Source organism: Eleutherodactylus coqui, chromosome 12 (assembly GCF_035609145.1).
Source record: "Eleutherodactylus coqui strain aEleCoq1 chromosome 12, aEleCoq1.hap1, whole genome shotgun sequence".
In the NCBI taxonomy this organism is placed as follows: domain Eukaryota; kingdom Metazoa; phylum Chordata; class Amphibia; order Anura; family Eleutherodactylidae; genus Eleutherodactylus; species Eleutherodactylus coqui.
The window spans coordinates 113,304,436-113,332,348 of NC_089848.1; the positions used below are offsets into that span (position 1 = coordinate 113,304,436).

At 46.1% G+C, this 27,913-nt stretch overlaps 1 protein-coding gene across 1 annotated transcript; it reads left to right on the forward strand.

The window, feature by feature from the left end:
* Nucleotides 1-309: 309 nt before the first annotated feature.
* Nucleotides 310-15,865, forward strand: EXOG (exo/endonuclease G). Its single transcript, XM_066584950.1, has 6 exons — nucleotides 310-475; nucleotides 5,603-5,752; nucleotides 7,666-7,805; nucleotides 7,960-8,036; nucleotides 12,079-12,193; nucleotides 14,996-15,865. The coding sequence occupies exons 1-6, from the start codon at nucleotides 346-348 to the stop codon at nucleotides 15,452-15,454; spliced, it is 1,071 nt and encodes a 356-aa protein (XP_066441047.1). The 5' UTR covers nucleotides 310-345; the 3' UTR covers nucleotides 15,455-15,865.
* The last annotated feature ends 12,048 nt before the right edge of the window (nucleotides 15,866-27,913 follow it).

The following is a 27,913-nucleotide window of genomic DNA, read 5'->3' on the forward strand; positions in this document are numbered from 1 at the left end:
ATGCTGGAGAATTAGACACCTCCTGCAAAAAAACAAGATTTTAAATGGCCACAATTACAAAAAAAAAATAAGAGTTATGATTTTCTGAAAACGAGAGAAAACCCCAAAAATCAAAAAACGGCAGCGTCCTTAATTAATGGAAATAAACGCTCCTGTCTAATAATCATCCTAAAAGTAGTCGATTCCAAACAGAACCAGCAGGTAGCGCTCGTGATACAGTTTACAGTCACCTGCAAGGAACAGTTGTGGCCAGCAGATGTCGCCAGCAGCACACGTGTTCTATAGTGTGCGGCTGCTGGTGAGCACCAGGTGGCGTCCGATCCCCTTTTTTTCTGCTTCCTGGCGATGTCCGGGCGCTTCTCTTCCCGGTTTTTCAGCCGCCGCTTCGTGGGGGGCTTCGTGCTGGGGGCGGCGGTCAGCACATCGTCCTGCTTGGCCGCGCTGTATATATACGACCGAAAGAGATCCGAGCCCGGTAAGACACCTGCCCCCTGGTGGAGAGCCTGTGACCGTGCTCCTCCAGGCCCCTCACCCAGCTCACTGCTGTACCCGCTGGCCGTGGCGTCCTGAGATGCTCGGAACCGCTCACGGCGCTGAAGGGTTAATGGAATGTTGGTGTACAATCGGCCGCAACAATGTATCAAGTGCCAGTCACGTGACCTGGGCTTTAGTTAGCGCGGGATACATTTTTTAACTATTTAATATACAGTTTTTATGTTTGTTTTTTTTTGCTGAGGCTTTAAAAGGAACTTGTCATCAGAATCTTGTGTACGTGGGTTTCTTATGCTTAACCATATTTTTAAAGAATTTTTGGTGTTTTTTATGTTCGTTTTAAATTTTCACTGTCACATTCTGTTTAAAAAGAAAAACTCCCCACAATTCTGCAGTTCTTACACTGACCACTAGGTCTAATAATAGTCTGACATTTCCTGCTCTGTAGAGAAACCTTTTCAGCTGTCATTTCATTATTATTACAGACAGGATTAGACTGAGAGGTGACAGAGAAATAACACGGGATCCACCATTTACCATAGGTGATATCACAGCTGTCCTCTTCCCCTCCCTGCACACCTCACAGACTATGCCCAAAACACTCCGTCATAGAAGTCTATATATGATGGTCACAGTTCACTTCCTTCCCCTCCCTGCAAAGATTATAGAACATGTCCAAAACACTCTCCCATTGAAGTCTACAGATGAAGATCACAACTAACCTCTTCCCGCTCCTTGCACAGGTCACGGAGTACGCCCAGAACATTCTCCTGTAGAAGTCAATGAGTCCCCTCTTGTTTACTGTGTATATGCCCTTACTGAGTCACTCCTAGCCCATCCAGCTACTGTCAAGTCGGCACACGGTGGTTACTAGAGTGTAAAAATACTGTGACTCAACTCCGTATGTAGGTGATAAGATGTGGCAACGTGTGATGGAGTTTGTCTTAGTGGACACTTCTTACTGGCGGACATGCATTGTAGCAAATTAAAACTACATCAGTATATATGGAGACCACAGATATGAGTGCCATGTCGGGGTCCCATCCAATCCCTAGGCTTTGCTCCCTACCTTAGAAAGACCCCTCAAAGTTATAGACAACATGAGCAAAACTATAAAACTGTTTTTCTTCTGCCATAGTACCTATTAAGTACTGATGTAGGGGGTGTTGTGCCGCACTCTGCACCATGGAGTACTATGATAGTGCCATACTGTGGTCAGATAAATATTGTTGTGGCCTTAAAGGGGTTTTGCCATTTAAAAAATCTATACTTACCTATTCCTTCCCTGTCAGTTTCCTTAGCGCATCTTCTCCTAGCTGAGCTTTTGCAGTTTCCTGGGTCACCTCACTGCATGCTGGGCCCAGCTTGTTATGAAGGCTGCATTCCTTATATTCCTTCCGGTTGGGTCAGTGAAGGTCACATCCCTGTGCTGTAGCTTCACTGCCTAGGAAGGAATTGTAATCTATTTTAGAGACAGTTCGCATGAGCAATCTCTGAAGAAGATAGGTCACAGCTCACAGGCCAGCACGGGGACTGCCTAACGTACATTGGTTGGCAGGCAGAAGACTGCCAACCAAATGTACATAACCTCACAGGAAGGAGAAGAATCAGGCAGCTGAAGGTGAAGTGACTCACCCTAGACTGCAGGAGACAGGAGAAGATAGGGGAGGTGAACATCTGGTAAGTAGACTGACGGGGGAGGAATAGAGAAGTATAGAATTTTTTTTTTTTAGTAACAGAACCCCTTTAAAAGGGCATTAAAGGGGTTGTCCCGCGCTGAAACGGGGTTTTTTTTCAATAGCCCCCCCGTTCGGCGCGAGACAAACCCGATGCAGGGGTTAAAAAAGAAAACCGTATAGTGCTTACCTGAATCCCCGCGCTCCGGTGACTTCTTACTTACCTTGTGAAGATGGCCGGGATCTTCACCCTCGGTGGACCGCAGGTCTTCTGTGCGGTCCATTGCCGATTCCAGCCTCCTGATTGGCTGGAATCAGCACGTGACGGGGCGGAGCTACGAGGAGCCGCTCTCCGGCACGAGCGGCCCCATTGAGAAAAGAAGAAGACCCGGACTGCGCAAGCGCGTCTAATCGGGCGATTAGATGCTGAAAATTAGACGGCACCATGGAAACGGGGACGCCAGCAACGGAACAGGTAAGTGAATAACTTCTGTATGGCTCATAATTAATGCACAATGTACATTACAAAGTGCATTAATATGGCCATACAGAAGTGTATAGACCCACTTGCTGCCGCGGGACAACCCCTTTAACTTTTCACAAAACATCTGCTCATCTAGTAGCTTGTTTTGGGCTCATCATTTCTGTAATCTACTTGCATTACAAGTGCTGTTTTACCGCTAAAAATCACATTTAACCCTTTCCAATCCACTGTCTGACCTCTGAAGACATTATGATTTAAGGCTGTACAGCTCCGATGTTGGAAGATGTTCGTCGGGGTTCTCTTACTGTATATTGCCAGCCTCTCTGCTGTCGGAGCCTACCCAACGTGTCACCTCATACAGTACTGGCTTTAGCCAGCAGATAGCGCAGTTGTATAACGGCAGAAAAAGAGTAAGCCCCCCTAGGAAAAGCAGGATACAAATTGGATTGGAAAGGGTTAAAGGTGGTTAGCACTGCTCACATAGGTAGCACTGGTCAATCAGAGCAGCATGTAGGGTCTTAGATAGAGATGAGTGAACGTACTCGGATAAGCACTACTCGTCCGAGTAATGTGCTTTATCCGAGTATCGCTGTACTCATCCTGAAAGATTCGGGACGCGCTGCGGAGCGTGGAGCTGCAGGGGAGAGCGGGGAGGAACGGAGGGGAGATCTTTCTCTCCTTCTCTCCCACCCGCTCTCCCCTGCTCCCCGCCGCGACTCACCTGTCAGCAGCAGCGCTCCCCGAATCTTTCAGGACGAGCGGCGAGATACTCGGATAAAGCACATTACTCGGACGAGTAGTGCCTATCCGAGTACGTTCGCTCATCTCTAGTCTTAGACTTATGATGCATAGTGTGCATCAAGTAGTCAGAGAAGCTGCCCGGCCATCTTTGTTTCTTCAGGTCTGGAGGGTCGCTTTAACCCATTAAGGACCAAGCACTATAAATTTATGGTGCTTGGTCCTGGGCTTTAGGCTGCATTCGCACGGGCTACAAAATCTCGCTACAAAACATCGCCCATGTAAAAGAACCCATTGAAAACTATGGGCTTCCCATTGTAGGAATGATTTTGTAAGCCCGATAGTAAAAATACGGCCAGGGATTAAAGCCCCTGTTCTGCAATCAATCAGAAGCAGGTCGGGTTGTCAGCTGTTAATCAGCCCCAGCTACAATGGAAAAGTATCAAATAAAAAACATGTGAATGTTCCCCAGAGGTCGTATATGACGACACGGGAGAAATAGATAGTAAAATAAATAATTGCATAAATAAGTAAAACAAAATTACAGAATAAAAGTAAAAGATATGAAAAAAAAAAAAGCCCTATATGTCACACAAAAAAAACGCCGCAAAAATAATTTTGGTAGCTGAAGGAAAAAAATAGGGCAGTTAAACCACCATATGGGTAAAATCTCTAAAAAAAAGTCTCTGGTCCTTAAGCGGTTAAAGGGGTTTTCTGGGACTGGATTATTGATGACCCTATCCTCATGATAGGTCATCATTAGTTGACTGGTGGACATCTACCATTCGGAATCCCTGCTGATTGTAGATGCTGTGGCACTCGGATTAGCACTGTGATCTCTTCTCAGACCTGTGACATCATGTTCATCGGTCACATGGCCTGAGAGCAGTTCAGTTCTATTCAAGTGAATGGGATGGAGCTGCCATACCAAGACAGCTGCTATACAATGTACTGCACTGTGCCTGGTATGGACACCTGAGCGCCGCTGTCACATCAGTCTTCTGATCCGCAGGGATCCTGAGCATCGGCCCTCCACCATAGTACTATCCTGAGAATAAGTCATCAAAAGTTCATTCCAGTAAAACCCCTTTAACCCTTACGGGCATGTTACTTGTATTGTATCAAGAAAAAGGACGCACCTGTTATAACCACCTAACGACTGTAATACGCCTTTTGATGGCCTTTAGTTGCAGGACATGTATGAAGGGAGATCGCGCGTCTGACACCTGGTGGCAACAGCTCCTTTAAGCCGCGTGGCTCATCGGAGCTGTTACCCCTTTAACTGTCGCTGTCAATTCTGAAAGGCGCTAGGGCTGTCATGGCAGAATACCTATTAAGCCAACTTATCTCATCATACTGCAGGAGCAATCAAAACAACACAAGTTGTTGTCCCCTCTGGGGACTAAAAAAAAGTAAACATAAAGATCAATAAAGTTTTACTAATTATTTTAAAAAAAGTAATAAAAGTGAAAAAAAAACTTTTTGCTATATTAATAATAAAGGAATCTAAATAATATAACATAATGACATATTTAGCATGGGTGCGCCCGTAAAAGTCCGATCTATCAAAGTAACGTATTATTTACTTCGCACGGTGAAAGTCGTCAGAAAAAAATACAGAACGCCAGAAATGCGTTTTTTGTTGTCACCCAAGTGACAAAAGTTGTATGTATTCCAAAACGGTACCAACGTAAACTACGGGACGTCCCACAAAAAATGAGCCCTTGCACAACTGTCGACAGAAAAATTAAAAAGCTATTGCGCACAGAAGATGGCGGCAGAAAATAATTTAAAAAATTAAAGTTCTTTGAAAAAAATACAAGTAGTACGGCAAAAAAAACAACTATGTTTGGTATCGTTGTAAATGTACTGACCCATAGAATAAAAGTTATCGGGTCATTTTTGTTGCAGTTTGTGCGCCGTAGAAACAAGACGCACCGAAAGATGGCGGAATGTTGTTTTTTCCAATGTCATTTTTTTCCATTTCTCTCCACTTAGAATTTGGTTAAAGTTTTTCAGTACATTAAATAGTACCATTGAAAAATACAACTCTTCCTGCAAAAAACAAGCCCTCATGCAGCGACGTTGATGGATAAATAAAGGAATTACGTTTTGTTTTGTTTTTTTTAAAGGCGGGGGGGGGGGGGGGGTGGAAAAAAATGAAAATGGAAGAAAAAGGGGTTAAGGTTATGATTTCTCTCTTTGTCTCTAGAGCCAGCACAGAAATCCCTATTGGAAGAATATGGATTCCCACAGAATGGAGCCGAAGTCAGACAATATATCAGTCACGCGTTATCCTATGATCAAGCCAAGAAGACCCCGAGATGGGTGATCGAGCATCTTACGAAAGAGAAAATCGTTGGTGAGTAAGAGACTTAAAGGGGTATTCCCATCTCGGCAAATTATCCCCTTTCCACAGGTTAAGGGATTCTTTGCCATTCGAGTGGGGGGGTTGAACCTGGGACCCCACTGATCCCCACAGATCCCTAAATTTTGATAAAGAATGGCCAAGCATGTGTGGCACCGCTCTATTCACTTGAATGGGACCTCTGGAGATTGCAGAGTTGAAGCACTTGGTAATCTCCGACGAGCCTAGTGAAGTGAATGCGACCACCGGAGATTGCCGAGGGCAGCAGTTCCCTTTGGAGTGAATGGCATGGTGACATGCATGTGCAACCTCCCACTTTCAAAATTTCAGGAACTGCCAGGGTAACTTCCATGGATCGCTGGGGGTAGGGAATAACCTGCTGAGATGAGAATACCCCTGTAACGGGTATTTCCATTTTATAAAGTAATGGCATATTAGTGGGGGTCCGACCTCTGGGCTCCAAACGTTTGCAGCAATCGTTTTGCACTGCATCTACTCTGTGATTTTTTTTATTTTTTTTTTCCTGCGCAGCCACCCTTCGTAGGGGGCACAGCACTGAATTAGAGGTGTAGCCCCTTCATTCTCCGGATCGGTGGGATTCCCAGAGGTCAAATCTCCACTGAACTTATAGTGATGGCCTGTCCTAATAGTCTGACACTTCCTGTTCTGTAGAGAAAACTTCTCAGCCGTCATCTCACTAACATCACAGTCAGGATGACACTGAGAGGTGACAGATATACACACAGTGGTACCTCAGGATGCGAGCGCCTCAGCTTACAGGTTCTTTGACTTGCGAGCAGGCTATCTCCCGAATTGTTGTAATCGTGCCAACCCGAATAAAAAAAGTTGTGATCTAAACTATGAATGCCATAAAAAAATGACTGAATTGATGTGTTTTCACCTTGACCACCCCAAATTTAATAAAACGATACATTATATGTACCCCAAATAGATACCAAGAAAGCACAGCTCGCCACGAAGCGAGCAAGCCCTCATACGGCCAAGTCAACAACAACAAAAAAGTCATTTTGAAAAGTGGAGATTAATATCCCCCCATGTTGTTGCTTTCTTAAATATGAAACTAGTCCATGTCCTTAAGGGGTTAAAGGGTCCCCGACCGAGAACTGGAAGCTGCAGTTATGCCCCCTGTAAGGCTGGGTTCTCACTGCGCGTAATTGCCGCAGAATTTCCGTACAGACTTTTTATCCCAGGATAAAGCATCAAATGGATGAGATTTGCAAAAATCTCATCCACATGCTGCGGCCGATCCGTTGTGGCCAAGCCGCGCTGAAATTGACATGCCGCGCAGAATTCAAAGACGCGGCATGTCAATTCTTTCCCCGTTTCCGCGGCGGCCTCTCTCCTATGGGGAGAGATGGCCACAGCGGAATGCAGGCAGCGAAGCCGCTCCGAAATACGCGGCGTAGGGAATGCTTGAAGCTGCATTTCTATCGCAGTATTTCCGTGTTGTGATTCCGTGGGATTTCGGTCCCGTGTGGCCCCAGCCTAACTTGGCCGTCCTCTGATGTCATTGCTTGTTCTGCCTTGTTTACTATTTATATGCATTATAACTAGAGATGAGCGAACGTGTTCGGCTCCGCCCCTTTTCGCCCGAACACCGAACTTTGCGAGCAATTCCGTGCTCGGGCGAAAAAAGTTCAGGGGTCGCCGTGGCAGCGCGGGGGGGGGGGGGGGGTGCGGCGGGGAGTGGGGGGGAGAGGGAGAGAGAGAGGGCTCCCCCCTGTTCCGCGCTGCTGCCGCCCGCGCCGCCGCGCCTCTCCCCGGCGCCCTCCGAAGCTTTACGCGCGGACACTGAAGTCCTCGGCAAAGCCGGTGTCCGGGAGCGTAAGTGTTCGTTAAGAACACGTTCGCTCATCTCTAATTATAACTTTATTTCTCTTCATCAGGTCTTGCAGACCGGAAACATTGCAAATTTAAGCCGGACCCGAACATTCCACCAATATTTAGTGCCAGTAATGAGGACTATCTCCGCAGTGGGTGGTCCCGGGGACATATGGCACCAGCAGGGGACACTAAATATTCTACAGTAAGAATTTCCCTTTTCTCCTGAAAACTCTGGGAATTTTTCTTCTTTTTGCAATTTTTTGATTCACAAATGTAAACTACACGACGGACTCGTGACATGAAGATTTGATGTGGCTTTGACAGTTTACAGTAAAGCTCCCTTTTGTTGTCTACAGGAAGCGATGGCTGAAACGTTCTACCTGTCGAACATCGTGCCTCAGAACTATGAAAACAATGCCGGCTTCTGGAACAGGTGAGATCTATCGGCGGGGATTCACAAATATACAGTAGAAGATTTCTCCAAGAAAGATGAGACACAACAGCCGAAAATACAACTTTGGATAGAATATCATCATCTTTTGCAGTTAACGCTATGCTTTCACCTAGAACGGTATTAAAAAGGTTCTGTGGTTTAAAAAAAACTCATTTTCAAACACTATGTTGAGCCCATAGAGAAGCGGGCTGCCATTCAGGGCCCTCATCTATTAGCCGGAGCTCCGAATGAATATAATTACCAACACTTGCTTTGGAGGACAGTAATAAATGTAATACCTGATTTTTCCTGTGCGAGTGCTGCAGGAAAAGTGTACAACTAGATTCCCTAATTGATGGATGATGGGCTGACAATCTGTTTTGCAACAGGCTTTAATTAAAAATTCAGCAAGATTTGTCTTCTGCAGCTTCTAGATATCACTGTATATGGAAACTGCAGACTAAAGCCTTAAAGATGCAACGATTATCGCTCAAATGTCTTGTGAGGAGGAGGTGGTGGAAGAGCCTGGCAAGGAGCGGAGTGGGTTAAGGAGCCTGGCGAGGAGGTTGACGGGGGTGAAGGAGCCTGGCGAGGAGAGGGGCGGTGCAGCAGTGGAGCCTGGCGAGGAGAGGGGCGGTGCAGCAGTGAAGCCTGGCGAGGAGGGGGACAGGGCGGGGTGGCGGTGGAGCCTGGCGAGGAGGAGGACAGGGCGGGGTGGCAGTGTAGCCTGGCGAGGAGGGGGATGTGGCTGCGGAGGAGCTTGGCGAGGAGGTGGACGGGGTGGCAGAGGAGCTTGGCGAGGAGGAGGAGCCTGGCATGGAGGGGGGGCAGAGGTGTCTAGAGAAGGAGGAAGAGACATTGGATGACAGAAGAGCCTGGAGAAGAAGGAAATTAAGTTGGGAGGACAAAGTAGCCTGGAGAAGAGGGCAAAGGAGTATGGAGGACAAAGAAGCCTGGAGAGTAGGGAAGAGAGGTGTGGAGAACATTAGATACTGGAGAAGGGGAGATAAGTGATGGGAGCACAGAGGGGTCTGATAGTGATTTTCTCTTCTCTCCATCTTTAAAACATATGCACGTTCTGACAAACCGAGTGTACATGTGCAAGGGGTTGTCAGGATATCTAATGCATATGGCTAGGCGAACAGTTGCCCTTGTGCCCAAGAAGCAAACGTTTAAGGCTGTATTTCTCAACATTCCTATACTAATTGAAACTACTTAAAGGAGCATCCCGTAATTTATATAGTAGTCAATGGAAGTTACCGAAACAGCAAAGCATAGCAAGCTACACTGTTTCTGAAGCTCCTGAGTTACAGAAACATTGTAGCTCATTTTGCAACTCCCAGTGGCTCCTATAGGAGTTATGGAAACGGCTTAGCAAGGCCCGCTCGGCTGTTTCTGTAAATCCCAACCACCCCTACCTACCACATTCAGTTATGTCAGAAGAGGTGGTGGCTCTAACTCGTGATAGATGCAGCTCCCAGAAGTAAGGCCTGTAGCATCTATCAGACTTTTATGGAATATCCTGTGGATGGGAATACCCCTTTAAATAAATGGCATGAAAGCAACTCAGAAGCTATAGTGATATGCTGAACACTAAAAGCACAGCATAAGGATAGCTTAGATACCCCCACCACCTAAAGACATGGTGTGTACCCCGTTTGGTATACATACCACATGTGGAGAACCAAGGGTCTAGAATAACTAGTTTCCATAATCCCATGCTGGATGGCGCATCAAGTTGTTTAGTCGCACATCTCCTGTTTGTTCCACTACATAGCAGAAAGGGAGAGGAAGTGAAGAAATGGGCAGAGTGCCTGTCGGACTCAAGGCAGCAGATGATTAGGTGCGGCCAGCCTAATACGCTGGCTGACAATGGGTCACAATAGCGTAAAATTGTGAGAAAGAACTAAGGCTTTGGTGCAACCTGTTGGTGTATGTCGACTGAAGATAGAAGAGTCGATGAAGTCGGTATATTAGAAGTACACTTTATTCAGAACCAGCAGGTAAAGCGTTTTGGGGTGCACAGGTCCCTTCATCAGACGCCTGGATTATGTATTAATATGCAGATTACATAGAATTCCTCAGGGTCCAGGTTGCGTAAAAACAAATGTTATGTCCATGCAGCGCACTAAAGCTCCACGCCTCAGCATTGACGCAAGATGGTGTTTTAATAAAAAAAACTCTCATAATGTTGCATAGACCAGCTACGCTTCTCCAGGTAAAGATAGAAGGACTCCTGTCCCTTAATAATCAGAGAAAGTGAGGATCCCCTGCTTAAAAGCAGGGTGATTGTCCTGATAAGGTCGGCCCCACTGTCCTCATCTTGGACCTAGCTATCCCTGATTAGGGACCTGGAGAGATGCACAAAACACACACATAGGACACAGAACACGACGGTTTACACCTCATGGCTGGACACCTGCACAGACATTCAGAATACATCGCTGTTCACACCATCACACCCGATAATGCACACTACACAGAACAGGACTGCACATACAACACGTCTGGTCACCTGCACAGACATACAAGACAAGTCGCTGTTCACACCTAAACACAGGCTTATGCATACCACATAGAACAGGAACTCACATGCCTACAGATGGCAAACTATAGCTAGTCCCAGTGTCCCCACACCAAGGGGATAGAGAGTCAGCCACCATGCTAACATACAGGGAATAGTGTCAGGCATCACTCATCTGACACACGCATAAGACATGCAAAGGGATAGGGAGAAACCTGCGGGCGTATGCACCTATGTGGTCACTGTACCACACACTATTCAATGCAGGCACTCCACAACGCCAGGAGGAGAGGGACAACAGGTGTCCAGACCGTCCTCTGGGAAGTTGAGAGACTCTTCAGACAAGCATGCATAAGACCAGCTCTGAGTGGGATTAACACACAGTGCATCAACAGAGTAAAGCACTAAAATTACCAGCATGTTCTACCAAGAGATGCTGGTCTTTAGGTGCAGCAGACCAGAGGGGATTGGCTGGTGGAGAATACCACACCTAGCCAGCTTAATTAACCCTCACCTGTGAAGCTGTGCTCATGAAAACCTGTAGAATCACAAGTCCCAGACGCACAACCTAACAACAAAGATGACCAGTTGTGGCCATTGATCACACAGAAAGCTGTGAGTGTTTTCCTGCCATTTGCACAACAATCCAGGTACTAATAAATGCTCCTGACCATTCTGCGTGAGACTGCTGGTCATCAATAGTCATACTGTTTTTACACAAACTTGTACCAGTTATCCTCTTTCTACAGGATAGGGAATAACGTTCTGATTGGTGGGGATCTCATTCCTGAGACCCCCGCCAATCTCAAGAATGAGATTCCTGTATCTTTCTCCTGTGCTCTCTCTCAGTGCTCCATTCATATCAATGGGGCTTATGGAAATATCCCAGTGGGTGCCGGCTGATGCGCCTGCAGGACCATCATTTCTTTCAGTTTCTTCCTTACTGCAGGGGTTGTGGTAACCCCGCAGTGACGAGGATGGGGGACACGGGACCCCTGCTGTCTAGATTGGCGGGGCTCTCAGCGTTGAAACACTGACTGATCAGCAAGTTATGCCCCATCCCGTGGAAAGGGGATAACATGAAATTCTGTTACAGCTCCCTTTAATACATAAATCAGCCGTCTGATGAAGGGGTCTGGGCATCCCAAAAGGTGTTACCTGCTGATTTAGCATAAAATGTACTTCTAATATACCAACTTCATCAACTCTCTTCCATCTTCAGTTGACATACAACAGGTTGTGTCAAAGCCCTATTTTTTTCTCACCCCTCTTGACCTACTACATATCCAATTTGCCATTGACGGGTCTAGAACTCTGTCACTCGGCTTTTTCATATACGCATATATACGAATAGAAATATCTGCCAAAAATAACGTAAAAGACGAGGCCGACTCAAGAAATGCTCTTGACAAGCAGCGTTCACCAGTCCGATGCACTTTTATTGTATGAGAACAGTTTTGCGGCACGTTGCAATGGACTGACGGTGTTTGATTCTTCTCATGTGAAACATCCATCCAGGTTTGAAATGTATTGTCGGGAACTGACACAGCGATTCGGCGATGTTTGGATTGTGAGCGGTCCTCTGACCTTGCCGGTGCCGCATGAAGATGGCAAGAAGACCGTCACTTATCAGGTGGGTCATGGTTTACCGTCACATATTCGTGAACGCCCCTTCGGAGATGACCGGTTAGCCGCCATGTTCTAGGAAACAATGAGGATTCCTCCATCTGGTTGAACTTTTGCTTTTTTGCACCTGCTTGATTGAGTTGGGAAGCGTTGAGTCGTGAAATGAAGTTGCTCTTATCAGCGACCTCAGATCCACTTAATTTCTTAGCTGAGGTAGGAAGGCGCCGCACCTTCTCATGAAGAGCTTCCTATTTGTTCTGTAAGCAGAATGAGATGATAATTTGATAAATTCTACCTTTGGAATTTAAATGAGGCCCCTTGCAGTAATAATGTACAGTTATTGGTGCTTTGTGGGCGGATCGTGACAGTGCCACAACACTTCTATGTGATGATGACCATTTCTGCTGTGGAGCGATTGCTGGCATCATGGGCGTTTGTGGGCATGCAGTCTTGTCACTTCTCATTTCTTTAATGTAGTGACTTCTCATACAAGGCATATGATTACTTTGCACCCCCTTCCCCTGTTACCGCAGCTTATAAATACACAGCCCCCATAAGGGTGGCCTAAGAAGGATGGATGGAGGAGGTAATGATAGAACAAATATCTTGTGTTAGATGGAGTAACATGTTCTGCCCACTCTATTAAGTAAGGATACTGAGGTGCACAGATAGTGTCTTCTTCATGGGAGCTGTATTTCTTCAAAGTTTTTTTCCACTTTGGACAGTTCCCCTGAAAATAAAGTGATGAGAAACTAGAAATCAACTGTAATCTGTGGGAAAACCCTGCAGCACCCCCGCAGGGAAGATTAAGTATTGCACAGTTGGCATTAAAGTGGGCTGTCAGTTGAAAGTCGGGGCAAGTTAGTTTCACAAGAGATGGAGAGACTCTCTGTAGCTGCTCTCGGCTCCTACTAATTGAAGGCAGCCCAACCTTGGTTTTCCAAGCCTTACAAGCCCTTAAAAGGAATGTCCAGTTACAAAGTGACTTATTAAAATTATATCCAAATGACTTAAAGGGGTTTTCTGAGTATATAAAAAATTAACCCCATTCATGATGTCCTGGAAGTCTTTTGATTTCTGGGCTGTCACTTTGGAAAGGAGAAAGCGCTGGGCGGAAGAATGCAGCGAGAACCAGTTTACTTGGCGGTCAGATATTTATAAAAGTTTTCGTGCCAGAATTCTGATATAAAAAAGTTGCACATTTTTGTGCAAGTTCCTAAATGTGCAAGTTGCGGCTCTTCAGCAGTTTGCACCAGCCTTGCCACTTTTGTAAAAAGTGAGCGGGGTTTGTTGGAAAGGGGTTTATGTATAATTTACATCCGACACTGGTGTGGATTATACCAGAAATGTACTCATGTCGGATCCGGCGTACATTTCTATGTAGGCGCCCAGAGGTGCTCAGACGCACCTAATATTTGAAGAGCCATACGCCTCTTCATGTATTAAACACATTCTGCGCCAGCAACATCACATTAAGAGCACATTCAGACGACCGTATAGCGGCTGGGTTTTCACGCCCAGCCGATATACGGCATCTCTCTCTGCAGGGGGAGGAGGCTGGAAGAGCCGGGAGCAGTGCTCTGAGCTCCCACCCCCTCTCTGCCCCTCTGCACTATTTTCATTGAGGAGAGCCGGGATGGGGGCGGAGCTAATTCCTGGAACTTTGCCCCGCGCCCGTCTTGCCTCCTCTGATTGCAAAAAGTGCAGAGGGGCAGAGAGGAGGCAGAGAGGGGGCGGGAGCTCAGAGCACTGCTCCCGGCTCTTCCAGCCTCCTCCCCCTGCAGAGAGAGACGCCGTATATCGGCCGGTGTGAACACCTGGCCGATATACGGTCGTCTGAATGCACCCTTAGGCTAACTTCACATAAGCAAGTATGATATCGGACCGTGATTTATGGCTCAATATCGCACTCGCCAACATGCAATCTTCTTCACATCACTTTGGGAAAGCAGCGATCAGGGAGTTTCCCCCATTGTTTTCAATGGGGAAACCTTGCAGCGCATCCCACCGCGTGCAGCTAGCACGTAGCGCTGTTCTGCCACCGACCCCATTAAAAACAATGGGAGATGCGATGTGAGAACACGCACAAAGATAGAACGTTTGTTTCCCGCGTTGCGTCACAATACAATCCAGGAAAACATCGCTCAGATGTATGACCGCATTCAGCGCACAAATCTTGCGCAATTTTCTCGGCCGTGTGAAGGTGGCATAAGACTGGTGTTTGAAATGCCAGTTTTAATACATTGCCGCCTTGGTGATCTCGGGACCACCCTAAAGCACTCGCCATCTCATTTGCATATCCGATTAAACACTATTTCCTGAGAAATGAAGAGGGTGTGAATAGCGACGAAGGTCTCTGCATGGGTGTAAATGCACAAGAAGGGCAGAATTCTGATGACTGGCTCCCTTCTTAATGTATTAACCTGAAATGTAAATAAAGTGGGGGTACACAATAATGAAATGTTGTCCAAACACCCTGATTTTGGCAGGAACGTATGACTCTTGCATGTTTTTAGGGGTCCTCTTGACTTTCTTCTGACAGATGGAGAAAGAAGGATCTGGTACATTGAATTCCAGACACGGTCCTTTCGTTTTTCCTGGAGATAAGCCGCTACCGGAGCTGCATGACTGCGGCTTTCTCCATTCTCCCCATGGAGAACACATGCACGCTCAGCTGCTGTATGGGTACTTTAAGGGTTCCTGAATCTAGTGGAAATGTAGACGTAGATGAGCAGAGACCTACTACACTTTGTGGTCCTGCAGTATAATCTCGTGGTGTAATGAAGATGTTTTTGATCTTTCCTTTCAGGTTATTGGTAAGGACGACGTGGCAGTGCCAACGCATCTTTACAAGGTGATCCTTGCCAGGAAGGAGCCGTCCGATGAGACTCTCGCTGAAGGAGCTTTTATTGTTCCCAACTCCCCCATTACCTTTCAGCATCAGTTGTCTGAATATCAAGTTCCACTTGAGATACTGGAGAAAGTGTCTGGTCTCGTCTTCTTCCCTCAAGTGGACAAATTGAAGGAAGTGAAGAACATCTGTGAGGTGGACACCTGCAAGCTGATCGAACTAGAAGAGTTCAAATTATACATTGCTGGACGGAGTATGAAGAACGCAAGAAGCCTCCAAAAAGTGGAGAAGATTATGTTAGGATTGAAGGAGGGCGGCATAAAGCCAGACGAGTATTTGATGGAGCTTTACGAACAGAAAAAGAAGGAACTGGAGACCAGTGAGACGGTTATTGTGCGAGACGGAAGGGGAGGGTGAGGCTTGTAGGTCTACTACTAAGTAAGGCCTCGGCAACACTAGCGTGTTTGGCTCCGTGTGATGTCCGTGTTAATTCACAGATTTCACAAGGACCCGTTATAGCATGTGGGGCTATGCATACTGCCATTTGAAAAAACTCGTCACCTCCGATTGTCTGTATCACGGATGCTTGTCAATATGCAAAGCCTCCAGGGCTGCCATGCATTTTTGCCTATTAGTCTGTCTTAATAGAATGTCTGCAGAAATACAATAAACTGCAATACTGAAGTGTTACAGTATATGTATAAGCAATCAGACGATCGCTAGTTTAAGTCCCCTAAGGGGACTAAAAGAAAAAAGGTCAAAATAAGTGACATTACATTTTTGGAGTTATTACAAAAAAAATAATAAAAATTGTTAAAAAAAAGCAAATGTTTTTGGTTTTCCCACATCAGTAATAGTTCAGTTTATTAAAATATTGTATTATTTTTCCCGTATGGTGAACACTGCCAGAAAAAAAGTACACAATGAGTTGCGCTTCTTTGCTCACCCCATCCCCAGGACAAAAATTTATAAAAAATGTTATATGTAGCCAAAAGTGGTATAAATGGAAACTTCACCTCATCCTGCTAAAAAAAAACAAAAAAAAAACAAAAAACTTCACACAGCCACATTGACGGAAAATGTAAAATGTTATTTTGGTCAAAAGACAACAGCTTCCTTTCCTTTTCTTCTTCAAAAAAGTCTATATAAATTTGGAGTCGCTGTATTGATACTCACCCCCAGAATAGAGTCGTTATGTCATTTTTGTTGCGCCATGTACACTGTAAAAACTAGACCCTGCCAAAAATGGTAAAATATGTATTTTTTTTTTATATTTCACCCAATTTAGACATTTTTAATAGTTTTTCAGTACATTAAATGGTATCATTAAAAATGCAACTTGTCTTGAAAAAAAACAAGACCTCAGATGGAGGAGTCAATGGAAGAATAATGTTTTTTTCAGGAGAAAAGAAAAATAAAAAAACAAAAAATGCTTTAGGAGTGAAGGTGTTGTATTAGGACATATGAAAAATGCCTTACAAAACCTATACTAGTAGGGATGAGGAGTATTAAGCATGCCATGTGTGGTGGACCTCTTCTTGAGGGCTCATTCACACAGGGATATTAAGTTTCAGCCTGTGAATACGCAGCGTGTTCCCTGCATATCTGGACCTGGTTGTGGGTTTTTTTACACATGTTCTCTGTGTTTTTCACGTGCTCAAAGAAAAATGCAACCAGGTCCCAATGATTTCATGCATAAATGCCCATGTATCGTGTATTCACTGTGTATTTACGCAACCCCATTGACTTCCCTGGGCCATTTTGGTCCATAATAAGTATTTGCTTGCATTGACTGTTATACTAGTAATTATTAGGAAATTATAGTACCAGTGTTTCTGGTTGCACCACACAGCTGTGCTACATGGTACATGCATTATGATCCCCACACATCACACACAGCTCTACTATATCCATCCTGATTTCCACACAGCACATTACACACAGCTCTACTACATGCATGCTGACCTTACACATCACACACAGTACATTACACACACAGAGCTATATTACATCCATCCTGATTCACACACAGCTCTGCTACATCCATCCTGACCCTACACATTACACACACAGCACATTACACACAGTGCTCTACTACATGCATGCTGACCTTACACATCACACACAGTACATTACACACACAGAGCTATATTACATCCATCCTTATTCACACACAGCTCTGCTACATCCATCCTGACCCCACACATTACACACACAGCTCTACTACATCCATCCTGACCCCACACATTACACACACAGCTCTACTACATCCATCCTGACCCCACACATTACACACACAGCTCTACTACATCCATCCTGACCCCACACATTACACACACAGCTCTACTACCTCCATCCTGACCCCACACATTACACACGCAGCTCTACTACCTCCATCCTGACCCCACACATTACACACACAGCTCTACTTCCTCCATCCTGACCCCACACATTACACACACAGCTCTACTTCCTCCATCCTGACCCCACACATTACACACACAGCTCTACTACCTCCATCCTGATCCCACACATTACACACACAACTCTACTACCTCCATCCTGACCCCACACATTACACACAGTGCTCTACTACCTCCATCCTGATCCCGCACATCACACACAGTGCTCTACTACGTCTATCCTGATCCCGCACATCACACACAGTGCTCTACTACGTCTATCCTGATCCCGCACATCACACACAGTGCTCTACTACGTCTATCCTGATCCCGCACATCACACACAGTGCTCTACTACGTCTATCCTGATCCCGCACATCACACACAGTGCTCTACTACGTCTATCCTGATCCCGCACATCACACACAGTGCTCTACTACGTCTATCCTGATCCCGCACATCACACACAGTGCTCTACTATGTCTATCCTGACCCCGCACATTACACACACAGTGCTCTACCATGTCTATCCTGACCCCGCACATTACACACACAGTGCTCTACTACGTCTATCCTGACCCCGCACATTACACACACAGTGCTCTACTACGTCTATCCTGACCCCACACATTACACACACAGTGCTCTAATATCTCTATCCTGACCCCGCACATTACACACACTGCTCTACTATCTCTATCCTGACCCCGCACATTACACACACTGCTCTACTATCTCTAACCTGACCCCGCACATTACACACACTGCTCTACTACTTCTATCCTGACCCCAAACATTACACACACTGCTCTTCTACATTCTTCCTGATTCCCACACATTACACATACAGCTCTACCTCCATCCTGACCGCATACATTACACACAGCTCTGCTACATGCATCCTGATTCCCACACATTACACACACAGCTCTGCTACATGCATCCTGACTCCCACACATTACACACACAGCTCTGCTACATGCATCCTGATTCCCACACGTTACACACACAGCTCTGCTACATGCATCCTGATTCCCACACGTTACACACACAGCTCTGCTACATGCATCCTGATTCCCACACGTTACACACACAGCTCTACTACATGCATTCTGACCCCACACATTACACACACACAGCTCTACTACATCCATTCTGACCCCAAAAATGCACAAACAGCTCTGCTACATGCATCCTGATTCACACACATTACACACAGCTCTACTGCCTCCATCCTGACCCCACACATTACGCACACAGCTCTACTATATCATCTACCCTGATTCCCACACATTACACACACAACATATTACGAACACAGCTCTACTACATGCATGCTGACCCAACACATTGCACACACAGCTCTACATGTATCCTGATTCACACACACACAGCTGTGGTACATCCATACTGATTTCCAGACCTCACCAGCTCAGCAGCATCCTAAATACAGTGTTTAGCCCCTTGCCATGTGATCCCTGACTCCACCCACACATGTGATCACATGATGGTGATGTCATTACAGGCCCTGGTAGCTGCTGTCAGCTTATCCAGTATACAGTACTTTCTACCAAACTGCAGAATGGCTCCTCCCACAGCATTGACGTCACCGCAGGTCTTTCAGTCCACTGGATCTGTGTGGTGCTAGTAGGTCAGTGTCTTCTGTCGGGACTGCTGAGTTGTGTCTGAGATAATAACGGCTTAGTTGTATTCTCATTTTGTTATTTTTGTTCTTCCCTTCCAAGAGCCCTAACTGTGGTGCTCTGGCAGTCAGGCTCTGTGTTTTATATATGTTGTAGGACCTGTTATAACGGCACCGGAGGCAGAGCGATGAAAAATAGTAAGTCATGCTTACATGTACATTTAAGTGCAATGCAATTTTTTTTCTCTTCTTTTGCACCTCCATAGGAAATAATGGGCAATTTTTAAGCACAACCAAACCCCCCCCCCCCCCAAAAAAAAAAAGAAAATTGATTTTGGACTATCGGTCCAAGAGAAAAATTGCTCATGTAAATGAATTTGCATTAGGCCTCGTTCACACGAGCGTGGTTTAGACGTTGCTACAGCAACCAATAGGATGCTATGGAAGTGCTCACATGGAGCTTTTTAACCAGTGCAGAATCTGCGCTGGTAAAAAGATAGGGTCGCGAGTGCCAACTCACCCGTCTGCTCCATGCTGCCCATGCTGCGGCGCTGTCCATGGTGCTGACCACAGGCCCCTATGGCACGGAGTAGCTCATTCACCGCAGAATTCCTGCATGTCAGAAGCGTGGTTTACACGTTGCTGTAGCAGCGTGTAACGCACGCTAATCTGAACGAGGCCTAAGGGCTCGAACCCACTTGCGTTTTTTTTAACACAACGGTCAATGGGACTTTCTAATGTTAAAAATGCATCGCAAATTTGTGCTTTGCGATTTTTGTGCGATGTATTTTTAACATTAGAAAGTCCCATTGACATTCGCGTTAAAAAACGCAAGTGATTAGCAGCCCTAAATGTGTTCTTTCCACGCACAACATCTGACCTTATTGCAGTCAGATTTTGCATGTGAAAATCTGTGTGAATGCTCCCTAAGCCCAGTTTCAGATGAGCGTATGGAAACACGTCGGTAATACATATGTCTATTATAAACGTATTTCATATCACATGACAACCGAATGTCATCAGTCTTTGCCTCTGTATATCTTAATTTCTACTGAGCACATACTGATCCGTAATAGAAAAGAATACAAATATGGAGGCAAATGCACAAAATATAAGTCATGCTGTGTTATAAAATACGGTTAATTAAACAGTGCTATAGATTAAGGCCTATTGTCCACTGGTGCATTTGAATTGCGGAATCCGACCCACCCGTGGACCTGAGGCCTTAACTCTGTATTACGGTTCATAAAATACGGACCAAATACGGAGGTGAAATATGCTTGTCTGAAACCGGTCCAACAGAGACATCAAGGTGATGACATCGCCCCGATTTCAGACTGATCGAGATAAACAAGTCCAATCCCTGGAGGTCACACAGAGTCACTTAGGTTATATTCACACCTGCGTTCAGGTGTTCCATTTTGCTGCTCCGTTTTGCTACTAAAGCAAATAGAGCAGCAGATGTTTTACATTAGGATCCACTGAGCTTTTAATTTGCATCTGCAACAGTGGTGGCCGGTGCTTAGAGTTGTCACTTTTGTTACCAAAAAATACTGTCCAACGTAAAAGGGGCATAGCCTATCACGACATATAATTTTATCACTGTCATTCCAGTGGCCCCAGTATCAATAGTGCCCCCTCTCAGTAGCCCCAGTGGTAATGGTGGCCCCAATAGTAAGAGTGTGCCCTCCTCACCCCTGAACAACCATGGCAGTAAGTAGTTTACTCAATGTAGCAGATTCGGTCTGGCTGCCACGACTGCTCTACGCACAGACCCCGCTTCCTATATGTACAGTATGCCAGCAGAGGAAGCAACGTCTCTGCAGATAGCAGTCGCAATGGCCGGATGGGACCTGCTTCAGTGAGTAAACTACTTGCTGCCATGGTTGATGCCCATCCAGAGGTGCTCACAATATTTATTATTGGCCATTAATATGGCTGGTAAAAAATAAACACCAGCACTGGCCTAACTTAATTACATGCTGTAGTCCTTCCACTCTGCCCACAGTGACATTTCATCAGCCCCCCTTTTGGACATGGAGAGACCACTGGGGGACAGTAGCTGCCTTCAGCCCGCCTCCCTGGAACTCCAACCCGGCATGGGGGTCCTGGATTTTCCGCATCCTGGTTCTCACAACCCGCATTTTCACTCGGTTCAGACCCAGCTCCTGGAGCTCCCACTCGTATGACCAGCCAGGTCCGTCCCCATAGCCAGCACGTGAAGTGTTTGGACTTGGAAAAAATTTCAAGAATTGTCTTTGTCCGCTCCAGGGGACGTCAGCGGGGGCAGCCGCGAGCTTTCTCCGGCTTCCTGAAACTGCCCCTGGCCACTGGTGCAGCCATCATCCCATTACCATCACTGACTTTTCCCCTGTCTCCTCTCTTCCACCCCATGTAGTCCTGCCAATCTTCTCGTGGTAACATTTCGTTGGCCCCTTTGTAGATACGGGCAGACCACCCGGGGACAGCAGCCACCTTCAGCCCGCCTCCCTGGAACTCCAAACCAGCATGGGGGCCCTGGATTCTCCCCATCCCTGTTCTCAGAACCCACATTTTCACTCCGCTCAGACCCAGCTCCTGGAGCTCCCGCTGGCATGACCAGCCGGGTCCATCCCCATAGCCAGCACCTAAAATGTTTGGACTTAGAAAAAATTTTAAGCTCCAGGGGATGTCAGCAGCGGCAGCTGCGAGCTCTCCCCGGCCTCCACTGTAAGGGGGGTGGGGGCATTGTGATGGGGGTACTGTGGAGGGCACCGTGGGGGGGGCACTGTATGGCGTAACTTTGGGGGGACATGTGTGGGGGGCACTGTGGGGAGTACACTGGGAGGGGCACTGGAGGGGGGGCATTGTGAGGGGGGGGGAGCACTGTGGAGGGGGCATGTGTGTGTCTGCTCTCCCATTGCTTTGAATGGGGCCGGGTGGCTGTCTGCTCCATTCAAAGCAGTGAAGGGACTCCCGGAGGGGGAGAGCTATATCAGGCTGTCACTCACAGCCCGATATCTCTCCCCCCATGACAGCGTTTGTGTCTCTATAATGACGCCGGTCTTCCAGTCATGTGACCGGCATCATCCGGAGTGCACAAGCTGAGGAGAGAGGGACAGCAGTGAATCATGGAAACTACTCAACTGCGCCATCTTTGAAAAATTCTTCAGGCCAGCTTTATAAGGGGAAGAAAAGGAATAAAAAGGTTAGCAGAATATGTGTAGAGCTGTAGTGTATGATGCTTTTACTCTACAGGGCATTATTGGGGGGAACCCCAGGGGACAACCCCTCTAAGACAAGAATTAATCAGGGCAACAATAAATAGGTTTTTGCTGCTTCCACAGTAAGGCCGCTTGCACACGACTGCATTTGTTTTGGGGAATCTGGGGCCAGTGTCTGCCATCCGGTTCCGCAACAAATACCTTCCATAGCATGCTATGGCCAGGCGCTTCTCCCTGCGTCCTGCACCCTTACGGAAATTGCAGCTTTCGCGAGCTTAGGAAAAAGCGCAGCATGTTCGATTTTTGTGCGATGCCCGCACGGACGGCCTCCAATAAAGTCAATGGAAGCCAACTAACCCGCCAGCCATCCGCAATTGACATTGCAAATAGGACACAACAAAAAGCAAAAGCAACAAAGCAAAAACTGTACTGCGCATGCCCAACAGCGAGTGTCTGGACCTTCCACAGCGCAGATGAAGAGACTAAAACGACAGGTACGTGCGGGATGCCGCTTGGGCACAGGGTCAAATTCTGCTGCGCTGAGGGTGTGATGTCACAGGAAACACTATATAACTGGGTGTCACCAGGGTACAGATGGCACAGAGAGCCAAATCTGCGGATGACGAATTTAATCTTAACAGAGGAAGCTGGTAGAAAAGAAAAATGAAAGAGAAGAATCTGTCACAATATGTGCACAGAAGAGCCAGAATGTCTGGAAACTTATGTGGATTGTGATTAACTGCCCTTTTAGACAATCCGATTCTTGTTTGAACGAGTGTGAACAAGTTATTGGTGACGTCACTCAGTCTGCTTAGACAGGTAGATGCAGCGTTGGCTCGTTCAAACAAAAATCGCTCAGGCCCTTGTTTAGCGAACAATCCAACAATGGTTTTTATCCCCTATATCAGCCTCAGTAGTGATAGTGCCCCCGTGAGACCCATATACTTACCCCCCCCCCCCCCCTCCTCAAAGCGCCGCTGCTCCTCTGCTCAGCGTTGATCCCAGGTGCACACTGACGTCAGACCTGGGAAAGCCCTCTGGCTCCACCCCCTTTCTCCAAATATGGGGAGATATGTAGGAGATGCCCTGTAGCTGCGCCCCCCTCTCGCTCCATTGAAAACAATGGGCGATATCGCAGCTTTTTTGTATCGCCTCAAAGGCTTGAGTGAACACATCGCAAATGAGAATGAAACCATTGAAAAAAAAAATCATTGGTTTCATAATCATGCGATTTAACTCTCTCGCATCTCTAGAAAACTTATCGCCAGTGTGTTGGAGCCCCAAGTCACATATTTTGCTTTGTTTGCTGTGACTCTCATTCTGCATTCAGTCATCAACTCGCATTTATTATCGACCAGCTTACCCGTCGCACGTTGCTGCCAAGACAGACAGACAGACATTCATTCGTTTTTATATATCTAGATGATAACCAATCACAGCGCAGCTTTCATGTTACCTCAGCAGTAAGAGAAATAACAACCAATCACAGTGCAACTTTTATTCTGCCTCAGTAATATAAAAAGTAGCAACCAATCACAGCACAGCTTTCATGTTACCTCAGCAGTATAATATATAGCAACCAATCACAGCACAGCTTTCATTTTACCTCAGCATTCTCAATATGCAGCAATTGTCTTGCGACACGTTCGGCGGATGCATCATTTTGTAGTTGAACACGCATCCCGTTGCTCATAATGCCTTTTGCTTTCGTGCTTGAGATGGAAATCAAACGATCTTTGTCTGGGGGGGCATAACTGTCGACGACGCTCGCACGAGCGCCACCTATCGTAGGATAGATGTACTATGCCACTAATCTTCCCAGGAGTGTACTCAACAACTTCCCAAAGTTTCATGGTGATTGGATGAATGGTGTAGTAATGCATAAAGGACAGACAGACAGACATACATATTCATTTTTATATATATATATATATATATATATATATATATATATATAGACATCAGGAAGTGAGAGCATTAGATTCCGTACGTAAAATTTGGACGCCAATTCTTTTGCGCATAGAATTGAATAATCGAGTTGGGACCCATTAGCTTTTCCTATTTATGACATAATCAATGCTCGTGCCAAATTTCAAGTTTCTACAATATCGGGAAGTGAGAGAATTAGTGGCAATGATGGAAATCGAATTATCTACGTTGGGGGTGGCGGGGCGTAACTGTTGATGACGCTCGCGCGCGCGCCATTTATCGTAGGATAGTTGTACTATGCCAGTAATCTTCCCAGGAGTGTACTCAGCAACTCCCCAAAGTTTCATGTGATCGGATGAATGGTGTAGTAGCGCATAAAGGACAAACCGATAGATAGAAAGACAGACAGACAGACAGACAGACAGACGCATACATTCAATTTTATATATATAGATATGGTTCACTTTCACTCGAACAATTTTTCTGAATGATAATCGTTCCGTCTAAACACACCCTTAGTAACCCAATCATTTACAACCAATCTCATGCCTGGTGATTCACAGTATCTTTTACATGAGAATATGTACAAAGTGTTCAGATGCAACTTCTTTGATTGAATGCAAAGGAGGAAGAAAAAATAACCCAGACAAAAACAAAAACATGCGCTTCTATTCTTCCCTTCCTGTACAATACATGAATACACCTACATTTGCCTTATACAGAAATACCGGAGCTGAAGCCCGAGGGCTGTACGTGGAGGCGGGCATGACAGGGTTAAAGGAGGGAAAGGGTTAATGAAAAGGAGGCGGCACTGGAAAGAGGAGAAAGGGTGGGAGAAAGGGTGGGAAGAAGTGGGAGGTGTAGTGGCCCAGCACATCACCCTGGTCCCTTCCATAAATGTCATACATGTTTGTCCTATGTAGATGCACTGTGCAGAGCTGTCTTGTCATTTCTGATGTGTGTTGCACAGCTGTGGCGCTTGAGAGGTTAACTTTAATAAAATCTAAGTCTGCATGTAAATGTATCAATCTGTCAGGTCATGTGGTATGAGAGAGGGTATAAATAGGAGTGCTTGAGAGCTACTCCATCTTCTGGATTAGCGGGTCTTCCATCTTGTCTGCCACCTAACACAGAGCCACAAGAAGCACCTTCACCTTCCTTGTGGTGAAGATGGAAGAGGAGGAGAGATTTACCGTGATGACTGAATTCTGGATGTGAGTGGAGTGAGTCCCCAATAGTGGGAGAGCAATTGTAAGTAATTACTTCTTCTGACAAGTCCTGTGCAGAGGTACTAGCTCTCTGTTTTTCCTACACGCCCGTCCAGAGCCAGGATCACCGTGTAAAGGGACACCCTTAATTGTCAAACCAACGCGTTTCAGAGTCACGGTGGAGGTACTGTAGGAGAATATTCTGTATCACATTTGAAAGTCCTTTGCCTGCACTGTAAAGTCATAAAGTGAACTGCCTTGTGTATTTTGTTCACGTTTTCAAGTAAAAGTTTATTCCGAGCCCTAACCGCTCCTGGGGACCCGCGGTACTCAGACTGCCTCTGTCTGCATTTATTCTCTGCCGAAGGACATTTTGGTGTGTAGGAATGGTGGCGTCACCCATGACAACTACAACACCCATTTTTCCTGTGTTATTGGCATTCCCTATCATAGGTGTGTCTACAGTAGCCTGCAGTAATACTCTGGCCTTGACTGTGTTCATCCCTCCGGGAAAGGAGTTCGTTAAGTGCTGCCGTGACAAGCCATCACTTTACCCTCCCAGCTCCCCATGTATGCCGGGTGTCTGGGTCTCCCTATGGGATGCTGCAGGAGCCAGTCCTGGAGCAGACCGATGGTGAAGAAGCAGAAAGGACATGCAGCAGGGACAGTGAAGAGTCTCACGCACCCACCCATGTGGAAGGGAGGTGAAGATTATTTGTATCATCATGGCAGAGGGTAAGGGGGTCCTTAGAGTCAGCACAAAAGTGGGGTGGGGGCAGGGGGGGGCAGGAGGCTGGATAGCTACCTTTCCCCCTTTGATTGATCGGTAAGTGGGTCTGTTGCCTCTTTGTTTTGACAGGCCAGAGTCGCTGCAAAGTTGGTCAGTGTGGCTAATGGACCTCGGTGTCGAAGGGTAGGCGACTAGAGGGTAGTTGGTGGATTGGGCCTCCTGAGTCTGTTGGTTTGTGGCGGGAGACTTGTTTTGGGAAATAGGGGCTCCTGAGTCAGTTGGTGTGCGGCGAGAGGCATTACAAATATTTCCCTGGTTGGTGAGGTGACAGAATTATTCGGGGCTTCAAGGATCTCCCTTTCTCTGGGGATGGGGAATCTTATCATAGGTTTTGAGATTTAATGGTATATGGTTTGTAATACATGGCTTCTGTGGCCAATTTATTCCAAAGAGGGTGTCCATGGTGATTTAGGTAATTTAGGGAGGTGAAGGAAAAGGGAGAAGGCTACAGTAGGACGACTCCGTTATACCCGGGTCAAGCACTTTGTTGTCAGGGCTTTGTAAAATATAATATTTTAGAAAATTAAGGATTGAGATGAGAAGTACATAACAATTCTTAAGGTAAACCAGTCTAACTTTCTTCATTAGTGGCCTTTTACTGTTTATGGTAAATGGTAAGTACACAGCAAGCACTACTTGTATTCTATGTGAACGACTTCTCTGTAGCGATTGCTGAGCAAGATTCTGTATGCTGCCCACCGCTAGATGCTTCCTAGTGACACCTAGTGGTAGAATATGAAAATAGCAACTTGATTAAATTCTATGGTAACTTAAAGGGAATGTGTCATCAAAAAGGGACCAGTTATACAAATTCCATTTTTGTTTTAAACATTTAAGAATTTTGTGATTTTCTTCCTAACTTTTTATCACAAGTTGCATTAAAAAGGAAAAAAAAAAATAGAACATCTATCCATCCATCCATCCCAAGGCCAGCTGTCCGCAGCAGAATTCGTCTCTGTGCCCAGCCAGTGACCCCACGTACCTGTCCTCTTTACTCATTATCTATACTGCAGATTGTCCGGACGGCGACCTGTCAGACATGCGCAGCACAGATTTTTTTTCTATCTCAAAATATTTATTTTCCTGTGCGGTCGCTAGGCGATGACTCCGGTATCCACGACCTATGCGCAATGTCAGTTGCAGAAGAGCTGTGAAATCACAATAGATTTCCACTTGTGTGCAGAAAAAAAAAAGAAGCACTTTTCCATAGCATGTTGGTATTAGCTGCGGATTCGCCTGTCAGATTCCGCATTACAAATCCGTCCGTGTGCAGGCAGCCTCAAATCCTGCATTTTTCACACTGACCACAGAGTCTAATTTGTCACTTCCTGATCTGTAGAGAACGCTTTGAAGCAGTCATCTCACCATCATGACATAGTAACATAGTTCGTAAGGCTGAATGAAGACAATGTCCATCTAGTTCAGCCTGTTTATCCTCCTGTTTTGTTGATCCAGAGGAAGGCAAAAAACCCCAAGAGCAGAAGCCAATTAGCCCTTTTGGGGAAAAAATTCCTTCCCGACTCCCTAATGGCAATCAGACTGTTCCCTGGATCAACCCCTAATAGTTCCTACCTGCCTGTAAACCCGGATTAACAATTAACCTAAGATTTATATCCTGTAATATCCTTCCTCTCCAGAAAGACATCAAGTCCCCTTTTAAACTCCTCTGTGGATTTTGCCATCACCACATCCTCAGGCGGAG